The 20,042-nt window shown below is 41.4% G+C and overlaps 1 protein-coding gene across 2 annotated transcripts in view; it reads right to left on the reverse strand.

Moving 5' to 3' along the window:
- Positions 1-19,812, reverse strand: part of ELF2 (E74 like ETS transcription factor 2) — a 41,985-nt gene extending 22,173 nt beyond the window's left edge. Inside the window, exons 1-3 of one of the 2 annotated variants that reach the window (XM_028743150.2) lie at positions 19,615-19,812; positions 5,242-5,473; positions 4,285-4,450 (exon numbers count right to left, since the gene is read on the reverse strand). In XM_028743150.2, coding sequence (XP_028598983.1) covers positions 4,285-4,450; positions 5,242-5,316 — 241 coding nt within the window. In that variant the 5' untranslated portion in view covers positions 5,317-5,473; positions 19,615-19,812. Of the gene's footprint in view, positions 1-4,284; positions 4,451-5,228; positions 5,474-19,614 lie in introns of both variants that reach the window. The other variant, XM_028743151.2, reaches the window with a different exon arrangement.
- Between the last annotated feature and the right edge of the window lie 230 nt (positions 19,813-20,042).

Below are 20,042 nucleotides of genomic sequence, written 5' to 3' on the forward strand. Positions count from 1 at the left end.
CTTATTAGTGATGACAAAGGAATTTAAAATAGCAGTTTGCCCTCAGCACAAAATACTAATAGAATTGGAATTTATATTTATTATGCAACAACTCAAGCATCAAGTGTGCTCATTTACACTCAAACCAACAAATGTTCCAATAATAAGTTCAATGTTCAAATTAAATTAACCAAATAACAGAAGTTAAAAACATGCTTGACTACTTGTCCTGAACTTGCGACTTTCTTTGCTAGGACTTATAAATAAAAGAGGGAGTCAGAGGAGAGGACAAGAACAATTATATCAATGGCAACAAAGTAAAGGGCCTAAGTTTTGTATGTCAGAAAAATATTTGCCTTCTGAGCCTCTAAATAAGCTCTACTGACAATTATTTCATATTATCCAGGAAAGCTTTGAATGCAAAAGAATAAATCAAGACAAATCATAATCAGAAATGAAATAGTAAAAAACCAGTGGTGGAACACTTCAGTTTCACAGGAAAGTTAATAACTAATTTTTAAGGAGACCATACTGGAGTAAAACAGCAGCATGAATCTGATTAATTGCAATTCATCATGAAGTTCATTGCTGAATCAGGACAATCTATTTTTATCACACTAAAAGTGTTAATTGGCATATTATTGTCAGAATGTCTGTGCCAATGTATTATCAATGATACATGCCAATTTTCACCATCTGCTTTCTGCATTTCATTTCCCTCTGTCCTCAATGTTTACAATCCCCTGCCTCCAAACCATACCTGTAACTCACAAAAGCACTTCATTCTTCCATGAAAGCTTCAACTCATCTTTTAGTCTTAAGGTGCCAGCCTGTTTGTTGAGATATTCATGATTCTCAGTTCTATGTAAGCCCACAGCTTCAAGTAGGCAGGTATGTTTCACTGCATCAAGCCATTACTTTGATTATGTTCAGTATTCAAAAGGGAAAACACTAATATAATTTTAAAAAATTGTTTCTCAAACCTTAAAAGCAGATTGTGTTTTAATGCTTCCCAATTTTTTTACTGTCTGTGTTCTAATATGAACATGTCTTTTGGGCGTGTGCTACAGAATACTCCTTTATTGCCCCCAGTGGCACAGTGGATCAGTGCATCTGGCTTGTAAACCAGAAGGTTGGTAGTTCAAGCCCAGCTAGGTAGGGATGGCTGTGAGCAGGATTCCTGCACTACAGGGGATTGGAATAGATGACCCTAGGGATCCATTCCAACTCCATTATTCTATGATTCTATACAATAAAACAGTACGTTCAAATACATTTTTAACTTTTGGAATAACTTTTATAAACCCACTTGCGGTTCAAACATAGTTATTTTTAGAAAGCCTACTATAGAAAAAAAGAAACCTCAAGCATACCATTTGTACACACCCAGTGGAATGCATTCCTTTGAAAAAGAGCCACCCACTCCATGCCAAATCACAAACTACTTTTGATATTTCCCTCTCAGTTTCATAATAAATTTGCAATACAGCATGCAGAAGTGCTGCTTGAGAAGCTCAAAGGCTCTCTTGGGTGTGCAGTTCTTTAAATGCTGGCCACAGTTATGTCAGAACCTATAACCTTGCTTCAGGAAAGAAATCTACTCTAAGAAATTTATGACACCATTTGACCTAAGTGAAGCACAATAGTAGCTGTTATAGATAGAAGGAAGTATTTTCCTTCAAGCATGTTTTTCAAGATTCTTACTAGCTTACCTCAAAGCAGGAACTAAAGTGATGGAACTTTAGGGACGGGAAGAGAGAGATTTTAAAGGCCAACCCTGTTGTATCAGACCAAAGACCTATCTAGTCTAGCATCCTGTTTCCCACACTAGCCAACCAGATACCTATGGAAAGGACACAAGTGCCACAGCCATTTCCCACTGCTGTTCCCTAATGACTAGTATTCAGAGGTGTGCTGCCTGTCTTCCAGTCCAAGGGCACAATCTAGAGTTGTGAATGGATAGTTCATATAGCCATTTTTCTCTCCACCTCATTTCTAGCAGCATCCTCTCCATATCATATCACAAGCTCCTCTTTATGTCTTGAGAATTTTTGAAATTAGCATGGCATGTTGCATGATGGGACGAGGAGAGTGTTGGCTGGGACCAGGCTTGCTGGCAGGGGTGGATTTAGGGCTGTGTGAGTGGGGTGCACACACCGGGAGCTGAGCTAAGGTGATGCCAGCTCAAATCCTGGTAAGCAAGGCACTGGACTTTGGGAAGGAGGTATGAGACTCTGACTGGATCCTCCTTCTCAAAGCTGGGTGCCTCTTTACCTGCCTTTGGGAGTGGGATTTTGGCCTTGCACAAGACACCATAATACCCAAAGTCCACCACTGTTGCTGGATCTTGAGTAAATGACAAATCTCACCTAACTGTGGAATCTGGAGTATGCCATTTTGGTGAAGATCCACCAGCAATGCTTCTGAATGCCAGATGCTGGAAACCACAGGAGGCAAGAATGCTCTTCTGCTCGAATCCTGCTTGCTGGTTTCCCACAGGCATCTGGTTGGCCACTGTGAGAACTGAATGCTGGACCAGATGGGCTATTGGCCTGACCCAGCAAGCAATTCTCGTGTTTTTATTCCATCAAGAGACCATAACTAATCACACGACTAAGTGAAAGGAATTAAACAGATATTAAATTGTTGGTACTTTGTTGAACTAGAACAAATCCAAATCTTACTAATGGCAATACATTTCCAAGCTAAGATCAAGGCATTACTGTTAGTTTGCAAATCCCTAAACAACCTAGATCCAAGTTACCTGAAAGAGCGCCTTGTACCTTACACACCACTCAGATTACAGAAGTCACTTGGAGAATCCTTCCTGACTGTTCCAGTTATCACAAATGAACCTAAACATTTCATTTCTACAAAAAGTTTTAGCATAGTGGCATCAGTACTATAAAACACTGTTCTAATTGAAATCAGACAGGTACCTATATTTTTGATATTTCATTACACCTGCATTTCTTTGGTTAAGCATTTATAAAGAATTAATTTGATTCAGTGTTGGTCATTCGTTTTGTATTTTATGATGTTATAAGAACTTTATTGTACATTGTTACACAATTTTTTTAATGCTGGCCAATTATAAATTCACTCATGAATAAATAAATGCAGATTTATTTACTCATTGTACTAAGTCAAAATAGATTTATAAGCCAGCCATACTTTCTATGAGTACAGTAGTCTTTTAGCACATTTAAAACAGAAGTATAATATAGAAATAATGCCACAAATGCCAGCAGAACTTTCTTCTCCATAAAGTATATTTACAGTGCTAAAAATCAATCAGAGAGCAATGAAGATTAAAAATATCTCATTACAATTTAGTTTATATTCCTAATCAATTCACTGCCTTGCTTTTAACCAATACATTGAGTTATTAATTTAAGTCCTGCTTACGCATTGAAAAGCATAAATGAAGGTGTATTGAGGATACCAAAGGAAACCGCTTTTTAGCACTTTCTTTATAAAAGTGCAAATCTCCACATAGTTAAGAGTTCGTATTTGGCATTTTCATTTCATGTCATAAGGGAATGTGAAGTAGTTACTACCATAGTAACACCAACTAGTTTTCCACCTCCCCTTCCCTTGCCCTCCTCCAAAAGCAGGTTGAACCATATTGACATTGATTAAATGAGTACTGTTGGCTTGATAGCCATTGTTTTCATTATTAAAAGGAAAACCTCATAAATTTTACCCGAAGAAGCAAGCTATCTACTAGACTGGTATACAAACTGTAAAGAAAAGTATATCCTAAGCTTATTCAGATTTTATGCAGGAAAGATAAGTTAGCACATTTGTGCAATATGCAGAGCAACAAGCCTAAAGACAGGATTATTTTCTACTAAATGTATTATTATTGAATTATTTGAAAGGTATAGTTCCTGAATCAGATCTGGAAATGGCAGTCGATCTACTAATTGCAGCAGAAATGGTAACTGGCAAAGGAGGAAGAGTATAGCACTGCCAAACTCAGACTGCTTTGAAAAAGCTGGAACCTCATCACACTAATGAATCTTACATATTCAATTTTTGCTATGTTTGGGAATGATACCCTGTATCCATATAATTTGCTTGCATTGTAAAATGATATAATAATGATGTTACTTGGTTGAGCATATATATATAAATTTTCCCCTTCAAGTGTCCTGCCTCCTCCCCATCTCCTTTTCATTAGCTGTTCCCATTAAATGGAAGGGGGAATCATAATGTGCAATTAAAACAGTAGTGATGCATACCAGCTGATTAATGTTTGCATCCTTAGCAAAAAAAAAAAAAGTAAGAAAAGAGGTTTACCTGTTTTCACAGTTTCTGTCTCGATTTCCTGTTCTTCTGCAACATCTTGAAGAAGGTAAGTTTCATCATCATAAACAAAGATCTGTGCAGCATATCCTTGTTCGACTCTGGCACTTGGTACTGGCTCTACAATCACTGCTGGATATTCAGAGACTGGCTCGTTCTCCTGTAGAGCACAGTAAGAGAATGTGTTGCCATCCTAATCCAAATAATCCCTTCCATTTTCCCTTTAGTGACTTGATGTCTTTCATAGAATATTAAATAAAAAGTATGTATTTAAAGGATTACAAATAAATTTGGGTTTATCTGTAGGCAGATTGGGGTGGAGAGAGGGATAGAGACAGATACAATGTATCAACCACTAAAGCAAGGCTCATCAGAAACACACCATGAACCACAGTATACAAACATTGTTGCATTTAATTAACAAGTGGCCTATCATTTCCATGAACTTTGGCACTTACCAAGCTATATTATTACAGAAATAACTAGAAATGACATTAAGGGTTTAGTCCAAAGTTGCACAATTTAAAGTCCTATCAGTTTCAATGTGATAAACATGTAGCTCAGATCTGGGCCTTTCATCACTGCTCATTCCTTTACCTTGCCCACGTATTTGAATGTTTTTAACAGATGTGTGTAATTACCAACTTATCTTGGAAACAAGGTAGGCAAGTTCTTATTTTTCAAAAACTGCAGTAATTCTCATAGCCCGCATATGGCTTCAGGGACTGTTCTAAATACCAAGTTATTTTAATGAATCTAGCACTTACATTAAATAAATGCTCTAAGGCACATTCCCCCAAGTCAAAACCTGTAATCTATCTGACACAACAGTTCTCTTTTCTCTCTGAGCATGAACTAGGGCATGAGCCTCTCCCATTACATGTTTCATTTGTATCCAGAATTAGCATTTACAAAGATCACATGAAGAAAGGTTGTACATCATTTTCTGACCTGGCCTTGAATTTGTACTCCATTGCTGTCAAACTCAAGACCTGAGCCTCCACTGTCAACTGCTGCTGATGTCATGGTGCATTCCCTGGGAAGATTGGAAGGCTAGTAGCAAAATATGTAAATCTTCTCAGTGATGTTAACTGGTAACACAGAAAGCTTGAGATACAGGAACTTCGTGAACCAAGTAGAATCTTTGCAAAATCAAACTTCTTCCCTTCTGGTGCCACAAATCCTGAAAGAGGGAGCATAAAAAACATTGGTATATGCAACTATTTTTAATGCTACTGCTTATAGAAATGTGTTAAAATTGTACATGAAAATAGGGCATTGGTTGACACTAATATGATCAAATAATACAGCTGTCATTTGTAAAATGTAGCCTTCCCTAATCTGGTGGCCTCCGTATGTTTTGGACAAGAAGTCCCATCAGCCACAGCCAGCATGGCCAAAGGTCAGGGATGATGGGAGTTGAACCTGGAGGGCACAAGGCTGAGGAAGCCTGCATCTGTTTGCCATCACATGACAGTTCCAAAGTTTATACTTATGTGGAGAACTCATTCCCTTGCAATAAGTTTAACTATATAGAATTACTTCAATTTTCAGCTACCCTTGTTTAGCTTATGTTTTTCATGCTTTGTTATTATTTCAGGAGCTACATATTCATAAATTGTTGCTTTTATTAAAGTCATACAGTAGCTGCAACCTGACCTGCAGACTTTTCAATAAATAAATGCCAAATTATTCATATCCTGTGTACATGAAACCAAGCAATCTTATCTAGCTACTGTTTGGTGTAGATCGCTGAGCTGGATCTACTACTGATATACTTTATAAGGTTTCCCCTATATTCTTACATATTTTAAAAATACTTTAATACCAAACACACTGTCTTCAATGAAATTCTAATTACAAAGATTGTCATTTACAAAAGGGAAGGATAAAGGACTCCCAACACAAATCCCTGCCACCCCCATTGCAACTGCGTCAGCAGCAAAGAGAGGCTGTCTCCTCTTTATTAAAAAGGAACAGGGAAAGCAAACCTGGGCTCAGAAAGAGCAGGTGAAATAGGAATTTATTCTGAGCCCAATTCTCCTCACCTACTTGCTTCAGGAGCAGAAGCTAGTTGTCTCTTGCTGCTGAAGCAATTAAAGGTGATGACCAAGAGGCTCCCACCAAGCCTGTTAGCACATCCTTCCCACTGTTGTTCAATCTGACAGTTTACTGTGTTGACTAGAGGAGAAGCATGCTGTGCAAGACAATTTCCTGTCACAGCAGGCCCAGGGCTAGTGTCTGTGCACTACCCTTTACTGCCAGGCATATTCCTTGGTAGCATGCATGAAGTTGTACTGTGGTACCTCAGGTTAAGAACTTTATTCATTCCGGAGGTCTGTTCTTAACCTGAAACTGTTCTTAACCTGAAGTACCACTTTAGTTAATAGGGCCTCCCGCTGCCGCTGCGCTGCTGGCACACGATTTCTGTTCTCATCCGGAAGCAAAGTTCTTAACCTGAGGTACTATTTCTGGGTTAGCAGAGTCTGTAACCTGAAGCATCTGTAACCTGAGGTACCACTGTATATGTACACTTCTTGCTTAAGGAAATTCAGGGTTATGAAACATACTACAATTAGTAAAGACTATCACCTATCCCGCTTCTCCTCCATATGGACACCCTCAATGTCCCCACAGCAGACACCTACTTTACAAAACAAAATACCGGTAATAATGATGATGATGATGATGATGATGATGATGATGATGATGATGATAGTGATGATGATGATGTGTGTGTGGAAACATTATTTTACAACTATAAGTATGCAGATTTCACTAATTTTAAGAATACTGTATTATACAATTCCACAAGTATACATTAATCAGAATGAACTGTTCCAGTTCAGTTCCCCAACTCCCAAATAACATGTATCTAAATTTCTCTTTTCTATCTCACTTTCACATAGTCACTTTCTTCCTATACAATTAAGATCCAGATTTTGAACTTATAGTGTTCTGTTGCAATTGTTCATTCCATATCTGACAAATTAATAAAAACATATAGTTAACGGGGGTGACCGCCCTTCTACAAAATTCAACAACAAGAATTGTATTAAATCTGGTTATAATGAATTATTTGGGAATTCCTCAACATTGCTATATAATGACCAGTTTGTTTACACATCCCAAAATGTTTTCTAGTTACAAACACAAGCAATCTTGTGGAATAAAGTAGCTCCTCTGTGATACATTTTAGAGGGTATCTATGAGAAGACACATGGTTTGAGAAGCACTGGACTATCTGATGTGGTTGACTGGCATTTCCCCCAACCCCAATATGCCAGGGACTAGTATCATATTTGGTCCCTGAAGTGTCCCATCCAGCCAGGGCGGCAATGGAGTTGTGTACCGGCAACCAATGCCTCCTGAACCATCACTGGTCCATGGACCACCACTTTGAGTAGCAATGACATAGCCTATTGCCTTGCACAAGTAATCTTGCACAATTCTTTGGCTACAAAACTTTTTTGAAAAAGCACCTTGGGCTCACTACACATCAGAATGTTGAGATCTTAACTTCAATATTTTTAAAGAGAGAGCAACTAAAAAGAGCCTGCTAAGAGCTGTAAAGGGTGAATTTGGTGTGTATCGTCCCTCACCAGACCAGAAACAAAAAAGCATAACCCCTTGCAAGGTTGTTGTCCTGCTTTTACTTTGAGATTAGAATGGTACACAAGGAAAGTGACAAGTTGCAAGGATCAGAAGTTACATGAGAAGTCAAAGGCATTGCTAGGCAAGAGATAAGACATTGAAGCAACAAGCTCCCTACAACCTTCCTTTTAAATAAAGGAATGCCCACTGCACATCATTTATCGTGGCAAGCAAATGGGCATTCCTCCTCATGGGCTGGCTAGCTGAGGTTTGTGCACACTGATGTCCCTGTGTTCTATGTGACAGAGATGAGAAAGGTGCCAGCTTGGCACCATATTTACTCCTAGCTCCCTTCCCTGAAGGGGGAGGCACTGGAAGGCGCTCCTCAGCAGCAAAAGCTAAGGAGGTGCATGTCCCATTGGTAACAGGAGGGACTTCTGAGAGTTTCCATGAGCAACTCTCAAAGGGCAGCCCTCAACCCCCTAACCAATTGCGATCCTCTGCTGGATCAGATGTGTCTTGGGATTCAGAATCTATGACCACCACCCTACTTGGACCCTCTCCAGCGTCCTCTAGCTTTCACTCCTCAAGCTCCTCCCACTCTTCAGGGTCAGACCACACTCTCCATCATACCTCCACAAACTCACGACAAACTCACGACAATTGGGTACTTCTGGAAGCAATGAAGGGGTTACTGATAAAGAACTCTAATGACCAAACATTTAGCATCAAATTTCAATGGCAATTTCCTGCATAAGTTTGAATCCTAAGTACAGTGCAGAATTGTGTATGTAAAAAATGTGTATGTGAAAAGAAAACTGCCCAGAATTAAACAAGAGTGGGATTGAATGAATCTTGCATTTTGTGACAGCCTCTGAGTCACTGTTTTCAAAAAGGTGTGGGGAATGATTTCTGTTTTCCTCTGACGTCACTGTTTACAATCTCCATCCAGAAAATCTCACAGAGATGTGTGTGTGTGTGTGTGTGTGTGTGTGTGTGCGCGCACACACACACACACACACACACACACACACACCCTACCTGTAACTCAGGATAAAACTTCATAAAGTCAGTACTTTTGTTCTTTAAAAAATGTTTAGGGGTACTCTCATTTTGACTCAAGAAAATCACCATTTTATAGTTCAAATTGGGAAAAATAAATACAGTAAATGGACAAAAGCTCAAAGATTTACAAAATGTTTAGAGCTATGCGTACCCCTGCGTCGTCGTCCCCCCCCCCCCCCGAAAAAAGCACTGCATAAAGTCCATCTGAAGTCCACAAAAGCCCACAAAAGTCTTTAAGTTTCTACAAGGCTTTGTTGTCTTGTCTTGCTTGAAGAAACCACAATTTAAACTAATTGCAGGTCTATGTAGCAAGTGGTGATTAGTTTATGGAAGCTGATAGTTTTGATCTCTTCCTCTGGCACACGCTGGAAGGTAGGGGGAGTACAACTTAAGTAGCTTTGTTCACATCAGCAGGTACCTTCTATGCCAACTTTTAAACACCTGCTGAAAACTTTTCTATTTTGCCAGGAATAGCCTAGGCAAGCAATTGAGGGTACACCCCCAAAAATGGTCTACTGATGCTTGTTGTTAATTTATTTTTGCTTTTAATTTGCTTTTAACTTTTTATTATGTTGATGTTCAATTTTATGTTTTTATATTGTTGTAAACTGCTGTGATATATTTTTACAATACTCCAGTATATAAATATTTTTATAAATAAATAATAACACAATTATTCCCTCTACTAAAAACATAGTAAGATGGAGGGGGAAAAAGAGAGATAACATTCACACATTTCCTGATATTCCAATAGCTTTCTCACTCTTAAAAAATACATACTACTTTAAAATAGATCAAATTTCCAAACCAGCAACAAGCACAGTGGATACATTAAAAACCCAGATTACTTGCCATCTCAGCAACAGAAGTTGACAAAATGCCACACACACAAAAACCAGCAGAGAATTTGTTCTCAACAGTTTTGCCATTTGGGTACATATCTTCTTAATCAGGTGCCTAAAGATGACCTATTCTCTGGGAAGTATGTTTGAAGTCAAGAGAGAGATGCTTACAGCTAGCACATGTTCACATTACTATTTTTTCCACATGCATCTTTTAATGTAAGTCACTTTCCGTTACTTTGAAAGAGAAACAACTAAAATAACATAAATCTGATAAAACAAAAAAAATTCCTTCCAGTAGCACCTTAAAGACCAACTAAGTTAGTTCTTGGTATGAGCTTTCGTGTGCATGCACACTTCTTCAGATATCTGATAGTATATGTTATAATATTATAATAACAGTGCATTCGAACTGCTAGTTTTTGAAGCTGCATTCACACATTCACCACAATTTATATCAATCCTGTAGTTTATTAACGAATAATGTTGTTTGATATGTTTTATCTCAAACCAGCTTTAATCCAGCTAGAAAACTGAATGAGAAGCAAGCAGTAATGTGAAATACTCTAGCAGCCATAGCTATCAACATTTCCCTTTTTTAAAGAGAAATGCCCTTATTCCGAATAGGATTCCTCGCAAGAAAAGGGAAAAGTCGACAGCTATGCTAGCAGCTGTCACACATGTACAGGTGACAGCTTAATGTGAGTTCTGAGGGAGTTGCAACAGCTAGGGAACCCAAAACATCATCCATGTTGGGTGAAAACATATCTGCCCCATCTCTGATGTGACCACCACCACCACGCAAATGTGGCCTGAAATGTAGTGTGGAGGAAATTACCTCACTGTGTTCTAAGCTGCTAATGTGAACATACAGTAATGTATTTTGAGGTATACTTTTGGCCCCAGTTTGAGTGTCAATTACTCAGTTTGGGGGCAGCACAAAAAGTAGAACCGGTGGCACAAAACTACCACAAAACTTTGGCATCTGTTTAGAGGGGGCCCAAAATTTGGGGGTCACATGTTAATGAAGCTCTAGCCTGACTGGAGTTGTAAGGCCAGGAAGACTGAAGCAACAAAGGATGATTCTTTGAAGGCATGCTTAATTTTTAATGGACTGCTTGCATGGATAATTAGCTGAGGAGATAGTTATGGCTACACTTTATTTGTGCAAAATCTGCTCCCAAAGAGGAAATAGCAATTTTAAAAACATGTGCTTCCAAACGCTACTCAGAAAGAAACTTGGAGAAGGTGGCTTCTATGCTGGAATCTTAGCATGTGATATGCACAGAGTAAGCCCCATTGAACTCAGACTGACTTTTTTTTTTAGTATACTTGAATACGATCAGACTATCAGTAGGCAGGTAAAGATTTGAATACAAGAGCCTATTGGACTCCTTAGCCTGAGGGACAACTTCACATATTGCTGGAAAAGCATGCGGTGTTCCTTTTTCTTCCTCTACAGTTAGTCTGAGTCTTAGCAAGGAATGATCCCTGCAGCTGGGACTCAGATTGGTTATTAACCCATATCCTGGATTCTTCTGAAGTGTGACTGAGCGATCAAATTTTGTCAATATATCATACAAGACAAGATGTTTCCCTCTCCCCCTTTCCTGACCAATACCCTCAAAGGGAAAAGAACTGAAGTTATCAAGCTCCATACTGTTTACACTACACAAGATCTGTTGAAGCAGAAGAGATACAAATCAGATGCCTTTTATGGCTTCAGGTTGCCCCAAGTGATGCAAAGCCCAAGGTGAGTCCCTCAAGGTCAGACACAACTGTTCTCTCAGTAAGTGTAATTAGCATTTGTGGGAACAACATCAAATTATTCATGACTAGTTTTTGAAGACTAAATCCCTTTTTGAACTCGCATAGGCTTCAGTTTGAATAACCCATTAAATTCCACTAAGAAATCACACACTCTATAGGGGAAATAGAGTAAAAGTAACATTAACGTTTGCTTGGAAATACAGGCAACTTTCTGTTTATGCATGGGTTGCATTTAGAGGCACCATACACATCAGCGGGATGCACATAAGCGCCCTTGTTGTGCAGAAAATGGCACACATGTCAGCAGTCACAAAAATACTGAATGCGCACAAATAAGGAATTGCCTGTATATAAAAACTAGGCACAGATCAAAAACTCCTGCCAGACTCCAAGGCTGTTCCCATAGAAAAATTACAACCCGGAAGTCATCACAGGAAAAGCTACTCCCTCCAAAGACATACTATCACTATCGCTACCTCTGAGTTATCTGGTTTAAATTTCATACTATGTACCCTCCTCCACCTGACCCACTATGCACTGCTTCCAGACATTGATTCTGAACAGACATAGAAACACCTAGGTGTTCAGTGACTAAAATATAGTGTTAGATGTCAGCCTGTTGATGGTGCATCATTCCAACACTGCAAATTATCTCACCCAATAGTTTCATATGGATGTCAAACAAAATCAGAACCAACACCAATCCACTTGGGACTAAGCAACAAAATGTCTAGAGGGCTAAGGTAGCATCCCTAGTAACCACATTCTGCATTTAACAGACACAAAAGATTTGAACCACTGGAGAAAAACACTCATTACCCCATTTAAGAACTGAAGCCATGGCAAAACAGCATAATTAGCAGCATCTGCAACACCAAAAGCTGCTGAGCATTTGACTACTATCAACACTACTGCACTGCCTCAAGATGAAGATACTCTCCTACTGCAATCACATACTCCCAGTGCTTCTCCAGGAAAAGGGAAGCTAGATGCAGACAAGTCTAAAGGTAGTTAAATCATCACTGCATACTTATATATTTATTATTTTACTTCCTGTGTTTATGAGATGCCTTGTAAATTAAATTATGTAGGCCAGTGGTTCCAAATTGGTGGTCCATGTAACCCACCTAGGGGATCTGTGGCACCATTTATATAACAAAAACTACCATAGAAATTTCAAAATTTTCAAAAATATGGGGTCCATGGCTTCGCTTTTTAAAAACAGGGCATCCACAGTACTTAGCTATTTGGGAACCACTGATCTAGACATTATTCATAATAAACATAAACAGTTAAACTGTACTGCCTGAGACACAAACCTGCATAAAAACCAAATACAAATAATAATGACTTCTTGAGAAAGTGACAAACCACTACCTTCTTAAGGACTAATAGATCACTATCCTGCTTTCTAGGGAGACATTACACAATCTATTGGTTGTTCCTAACTGACTTTAATATCCATGAGAGTCAAGGTATGTGGGGTGGCCTTCACAGTATCAGGCAACCAGTACCCGTAACAGAATTGTTGCGTTCAAGTCACAGCATAGAACTAAGAAAGGACAGAGATCATCACTGGCTCACCTTTCGGTAGAGAACATTATTGGCACAGAAGACCCTTCACTAACCAGAAGAAACCCATTGGATGTGATTCAGGTGATATAAAGGTAAAGGTAAAGGTACCCCTGCCCGTACGGGCCAGTCTTGCCAGACTCTGGGGTTGTGCGCCCATCTCACTCTAGAGGCCAGGGGCCAGCGCTGTCCGAAGACACTTCCGGGTCACGTGGCCAGCGTGACATCGCTGCTCTGGCGAGCCAGAGCCGCACATGGAAACGCCGTTTACCTTCCCGCTAGAAAGCGGTCCCTATTTATCTACTTGCACCCGGGGGTGCTTTTGAACTGCTAGGTTGGCAGGCGCTGGGACCGAGCAGCGGGAGCGCACCCCGCCGCGGGGATTCGAACTGCCGACCTTTCGATCGGCAAGCCCAAGGCGCTGAGGCTTTTACCCACAGCGCCACCCACGTCCGTCAGGTGATATAATTGTGGCCAAAAAGGAAGGTTTCATTGCTGACATCACTCAACTCATGGGCCTGCAAACAGACTCCACTGCATGCTCCATCAGATTCAGCCAGTCTTTCAACAGCACTGCTCAGGAAGTTTAATTTTACACTACTCCTCACTAAACCAAATGGCCAAGTTGACCCAAGTGGATCAGTCTCCAGTGGTGGACCATCTCCATAAGTTCCCCATCAATCTGAAGATGTGGAAGACTGTTTTACACAGGAAGACAGTAATCACCAGAACCAATCATGACAATGTGTTGCTATCAATATATGCATAATATTTTAGGTTTAACTCTTTGAAAAAAGAGTTTTTTTTTTCCATTTCTGCTCAACAGTCCTGAGCCAAAAAGAATGTGACCTTCCTTTTTGTTTACCACAGTAATGAGTGTGTCTATTTGCACATTTTATTTTTTCCTATTTGTCAGCTGGCAAAAGACATGCATTTTTGCTCCGAAGTAACTACCGCTATGCTCAACAGGACTTACTCTCATGTAAATGTGCAGAGATTACAGGCCAAGCTGGGCTTGATGCTGAATAAATATACATAGGCTTGGGGCTGTTAGGAGGCATCCTTGTGCAGGTCTATTTCAAACACTGAGTATATTTGTAACTAAGTGTTCAAATACAGTAAAACAAACGTTTTATACATGCAGTATTTAAAGGATTTTATATCCCTTTGAAACCACTGGGATTTAAAGGAGCTAAACTGGATTGCACTGTACCACCAAAAAAGTATACTTTATTCCATAAATACAACAAACCAGATATTTCAAGGTAGTATTTTACATGGCAACTACTATATAAAATATGAACAATGAATTTCATATCCTTGAGATAAGAAACAGAGGGTTTGATACTACCACATAGAAAGTTTTTTCTACAAAAAAATAACAAGTTTGTTCACTCATTCACAAAATCTCCAGAAATTTCACATCTCTGACAAAGACAATGTAAATGAAATAACAAAGAGTAAATTAAAATTAAGTCCATAGTCCATATACACATCATTATGACTTCTCCCCAAGAATGACCAGCTGACAAACTGGCTACAATTATCATGCAAAAAAGCAAAGAAAATGACATTGAGGTTTATATAAAACCGATAGAAATAACATTGCCTCCCCTTGCTTTAGATTCATTTTCCCCAAAAGACAGTTAAGTACAGTAGCTTGTTTTTTGAAGACAGTGGGACTTTAGCTCTTTTGTTAAGTCAAATCATTTTTATTAGCTATATACCTTATCTTTTGTTAAAAACTTGAAAGCAGTATGTACCCTGCACATACAAGGTCAAACTTAACCACACAGAAACTTTAAAGACACACACAGAGAAAGAGAGAGTGTGTGTGTACTGCCTGTTGACTATAGATATTTGGTTCTGGTTTTATATATAAAGTTAAGGCCCATTGCAGTCTTCTGTTTTTCATTTCTAAATGCAGGGTATTCAAATTAATAACTATTGTTTTTATTCCTACAGATAGACTGGTGGTTCGGGAATCAAAGGTGGCTTGTACCAGCGGCACCTGTACTGCTGCCTTTTTGTTGTTGTTTAATTTTTAACAAAATAAGAGTTATCAGGCTCCTGTACCTCCAACAGCTGCAGAGCAGAGATAATTTCAGCAGTGCAGCATCTCTCATCCCTGCAAGTTACATCTGCTGAAATCTCCCCCTTCTACACAGCTGTTAAAGTTGCAGGAGCCCTGCTATTCTCATTTGCACCTGATCATCCTAGAGAAAAAGAAAGACATATGCAATAAATAATGTAAACTGGGTCTCATATTACAGGTTGGGATTAAAGGTCGGTCTTGGGTATGCTAAGACTGAAGAATACTGCCACAATGATATACCAATGTAATAAAGATGTATTTCGAGATAATTGCAAAACTGTACGGATATAACACAAGGAGAATTGCATTTCAGTGTCAGACACTGTCTGGTGACTACTTTAATATTCAGAAAATTGTACAGTATCTATAGACACACTGCTTGATTTTTTTATTTAAAAAAACCCTCCAAGAGGTTCACAAAAGAACATTAAATTTGTTTGCAAAAAAAGTTACAAACAAGTATATAAAACATTCAAAAGATGAATTAAAATCAACAATGGCTAAATAGATAAAATGTGTATAATTTCCACATGTCTGATTAGGCTTCCCTAAACAAATATGTTTTAAGCAGGTGCCAAAAAGAGTATAGAAAAGGCACCTGATGTCCATAAGCAAAGAGTTCGAAATGTAGGTGTGGCCACACTAAAATATCCAAGTGTGGAACAGGTATTGCATGGCACCTTTAACATTGCCAGTTCTGCGTATCATAGTGGTTCAGTGAGCATATATATAGAGTAAGGCAATCAAAACAGTAACACCTTGAACTTAGCAACAGGTAACCAGCGCAGATTTATAAGCAGAGGTGTTATATGCTGTCAGGGTCTCACTCCTGTCCACAACAATGCTGTAGCACTTCCCACTAACTGCAGATCAAGCACAAGGGAAGCTCCAAATAGCCTTCATTGCAGTAATCCAATCTTGAAGTCACCAATGCCTGAACTACTGTGGTCAAGCTCTCCCAGTCCAGTTGCACCAGCTGCAACTGGTAAAGGGTGTTTCTAACCATGGAGGCTACCTATGCCTCCAGTGACAAAACTGGATCCAGAAATACCCCCAAACTGTATCTGCTCCCTCAGGGGGAATGCCCCCTCAGGGGGCAGATTTCTCAGACACAGGAGCCACTCAACCAATACCTCTGCCTTGCTCGGATTCAAGCTCTATTTATTTTCCCTCATACTTTCCACCACTGCATCCAGGCACCAGTCCAGGGCCCACACAGCCTTTCTTGATTCAGGTGTTATAGAGAAACAGAGATTAGTATTATCAACATACTGATGGTACCTTGGCCAAAAACTCCAATGACCACTTGCAGCAGGTTCATGCAGAGATTAAGCAGTGCTGGAGACAGAATAGTGTCCTGTGGCACCTCATAGTGTAACTTTCAAGTGGCTGAAAAGCACTCTCCCAGTACGTCCCGGAAGTTGGACCAGAATCACTGTAATACAGTGTCGCTGCCAATGGCCTATGGTATCAAAAGCCACAGAGATCAGGAAGCAGGAGAAAGATAGAACTCTTGTCCTGCTCTCTGTTAAAGGTCATCATATGTACATGCACACACCTACTACCAGTTGCGGTTGGGATGAAAAAGTAATCATTTTAGCTTCTATCTACGGAAGCAAGAGTGGGGCTCTTTTCCCTGTGGGCAAACTTGCATGGGTGAGGGTGGGGAATAGCATAACAGATGCGACCCTTACACTAAGCTGCATTCAAGCTGCACAAAAGTCAGTGGTTTCTATGAAATTTTCTCTCCAACCCCGTCTAAACAAGCAAGAAGCTTCCTCACAGTTCAAGGACACATTCCAATCAAGTAAAGCAATTGGGGAGGTTGAATAGCAGGGCCAGTCAGAGGCATGACCTAGGGAGAGTCCCAAGGACTGGAGAGAGATGGCTCCCCCAGACAGAAGGGTCCCACTCCTGTACCAAAGCTGGGCTGTATTCAAGTTCCATTGATTTCAATAAGAATTATACCGTGACTAAATGCTTTCGTTGGGACCCAAGTGTAAGTCTGGATCCAACACTCAATTTATGGTTCATTTCTGCTCAAGGTATACAGATAATGTGCATTATGGTTTGTTTTAACTAATAATAATAATTTTTTTAAAAAAAACAGCATATACTGATAAAAACACAAGAGCAACAGAAAAAGATGCAAACAAGTGAATCACATGAACAAGGACAAGAAAATTGGTCTTAAAGTTTCTTTAAAAATTGCTCTAATTGCTTGATAAATCAGCCTCAGCAATACAATTTTATACACATGCTGACACATGATTTTGCAGAATATCCTTAAGTGACAGATGCATTTTCTTCCATCCAAATATTCCAGTAGCACTTGAAAAATTAAAATAATAGAGATCAATGTCATTGATCTCTATTGTAAACACCACAATTACAACTGTCATGAAATTTAACACTAAGTATTTGTATGTCTATATGCTATAGCTGATACTGTACATCTCTTGCACAGCCTGCATGCTAAACTACTAATAATTACTTTGAAATTCAAGTCTCTTGTCATCTTACATCTATTTCAAAAAATTTCTTTCCATCCTCTTTAAAATATAATTTAAACGTACAATAAGGAGGTCCACTTTCATTATGATTTCTTCGTCTCAATCCTTTACAATTTACTTCAGCAACATGTGGATAAGAGTAAGTAATTCCAGGAAACAAGTCCCACAAAATAATGACAGCTGAAAAGAGTTACAACGGTATGAGGTGCGAATCTCCCACCTCCTTCCAGAAACGAAGGACTACCGGTTCCTTTTAGTTATCAGTAGTGCTAGGTCATTTAGAAGAAGTGAGATTTCCCTCTAGGTCCCATGACCACCACCACCAACAACAAAGGCAAGCCATCGCTTCATCGAACTACTCGACTAATAAAGAACCTCTATCAAACAGCTAAGAGAACATGTCAGGACATATTTACAACAGCTCCTCCCTTAAAATACCGTCACGTGCAAGAGGCCAGTGCTCCACATCCGCTCTTCGTAGACGTGGAAAATATTTGTAAGCCACGCGGGTACAAGGTTGTTTTTGTTTTGTTTAAGGGGGGGGGGATCTATCTTTCACAGCCACGAAGGAAAGCGCTCTGATAACAGAAGCAGCCTTAACCGACGCTCCACCAAGGATGTGCATATGCAAGTCTTATCCGGGAAAGGGAGGCAACCTCGACACCAGAAACTGAAAGTAAAGGCTTGCGGGGGAGGGCGGAGAGGCCAGCAGAGCCATCCCAACTGACAGGGGACGCGCGGATGGAGCTGCCTCCCTTCCAGGCGGCGGCGGCGGCGATGGCCTCGCTTACCCCACACATCCCCTCCCTTCCCAGAACCATCAACAAAGCCGAGCCAGCACGGATGGCGGGGGGTGGGGGGAGGTGGGGAGGGGACGACTTTCGAGTCCTGTACAGTGTTTTTCAGATACCCTTTTGCGCTTTGTAGGCAATTCCTTCCGATGTCTCCCCCCAGCACCACCACGACTCGTGTATCCCGCAAATATTCAAATAGATTATTTTGTTGGGGGGGGGGTGAGGGGAGAGAAGATGACACTGTTTCTGCACTCCAGCCCCAGACAGACCCAAAAAAACAAAAACCTGACAGACCAGCTTTCCCTTGGTTTAATCGCACATCCCTCAGAGGATTTCCTTTCCCCGTTGCCATTCCCCTCCACTTGCACGCAGCATACACAATTGCACAATCGCTCGGCGAGGAAAGGGAGGGGTCCCGCGAGGACTCCGAGGGGACTTTCCAGGGCCAGTCTATGCCCAGCCTCCCTCCCCTGACCCGTGAAGACTTCCATTTACACACACACACACACACACTTATATAAGCCGATGGAGGGATGGCACTGACAAGAGCAGGGTCTCCCCCTCCCCCCGCCCCCCGCAACTGAAGGGGGTCCCTTCGGGGATTTTCCAGCCTGCGCCCGGCGTCCCTTTGCCCGCCTTGCCCTGTTCGTGCTTCCAGGTCACAAACGTGAAGAGGGGAAAAGACACGGGTGCGAGGACAAGAGACCAATTATCTCCCCTCCCCCCCCCTTAAAAACTCCGGTCTTCGCGATGAGGTCGACCCTAATGATGGGGCGGGGGGGGGGAGGCGAGAGAGACCTCCGTCCCTCGACTTCCCATCTACGGGCCCATCCGCTCCTCAAGCGGGGCGGGCGAAGCGAGGGGTCTGTGCCCCTCAGCCTCCGCCGAGGCCGGGTTTCAGCCCCGGAGCTCCCGCTGCCATTTCTCCGCGGGCCGAAAGAGCTCCGCAACGTCGCCTCCGACGGACAGGAGCGCGTCGGGGGCCGAGGAAGAGCCGAGTGACCCCCGGGACTCAGCCCTTCGCTTTCCTACCGCCGCCTCCCCACCCACCCCCCGCCAGTGCTTCCCTCCCGCCTTACCTTGTTTATGTGTCAAAGGGAAACGTCACGTCGTCGCCGCTCTCCCCTCTCTCAGGCCGAAACAGCGGCGGGAGGAAAACAGCCGGCAGCAGCAGCGGCGGCAGCAACAGCCAGGAGAAAACCAGCTCGCGAGGAGGCGGAGGGAGAGAGGGAGAGACGGAGAGGGAGGGCAGCTCGCTCGAAGCAGCAGCAGCAGCAGCCGCCCAACGCCGGGGGAGGAGACACGAGCAGCGGGAGGAGGGACAGAGGGAGGGATCTGCGCCCGAGCGATACAGCCTCGGCTGCCCGCCCTCCTCCTCCCCGGCGCAGCGCGCGAGGGCGGCCCTCGGCCTCCCCTTCTGCACATGCTCGCGCACCTGAGGCGCCTCCGTCGAAGGGGCGTGGGCGCGAGGGGAGCTCGCGCCCGCCCCGTGGCCTGGCTGGCGGCG

The sequence above is a fragment of the Podarcis muralis genome, chromosome 9 (genome assembly GCF_964188315.1).
Source record: "Podarcis muralis chromosome 9, rPodMur119.hap1.1, whole genome shotgun sequence".
Taxonomy (NCBI): domain Eukaryota; kingdom Metazoa; phylum Chordata; class Lepidosauria; order Squamata; family Lacertidae; genus Podarcis; species Podarcis muralis.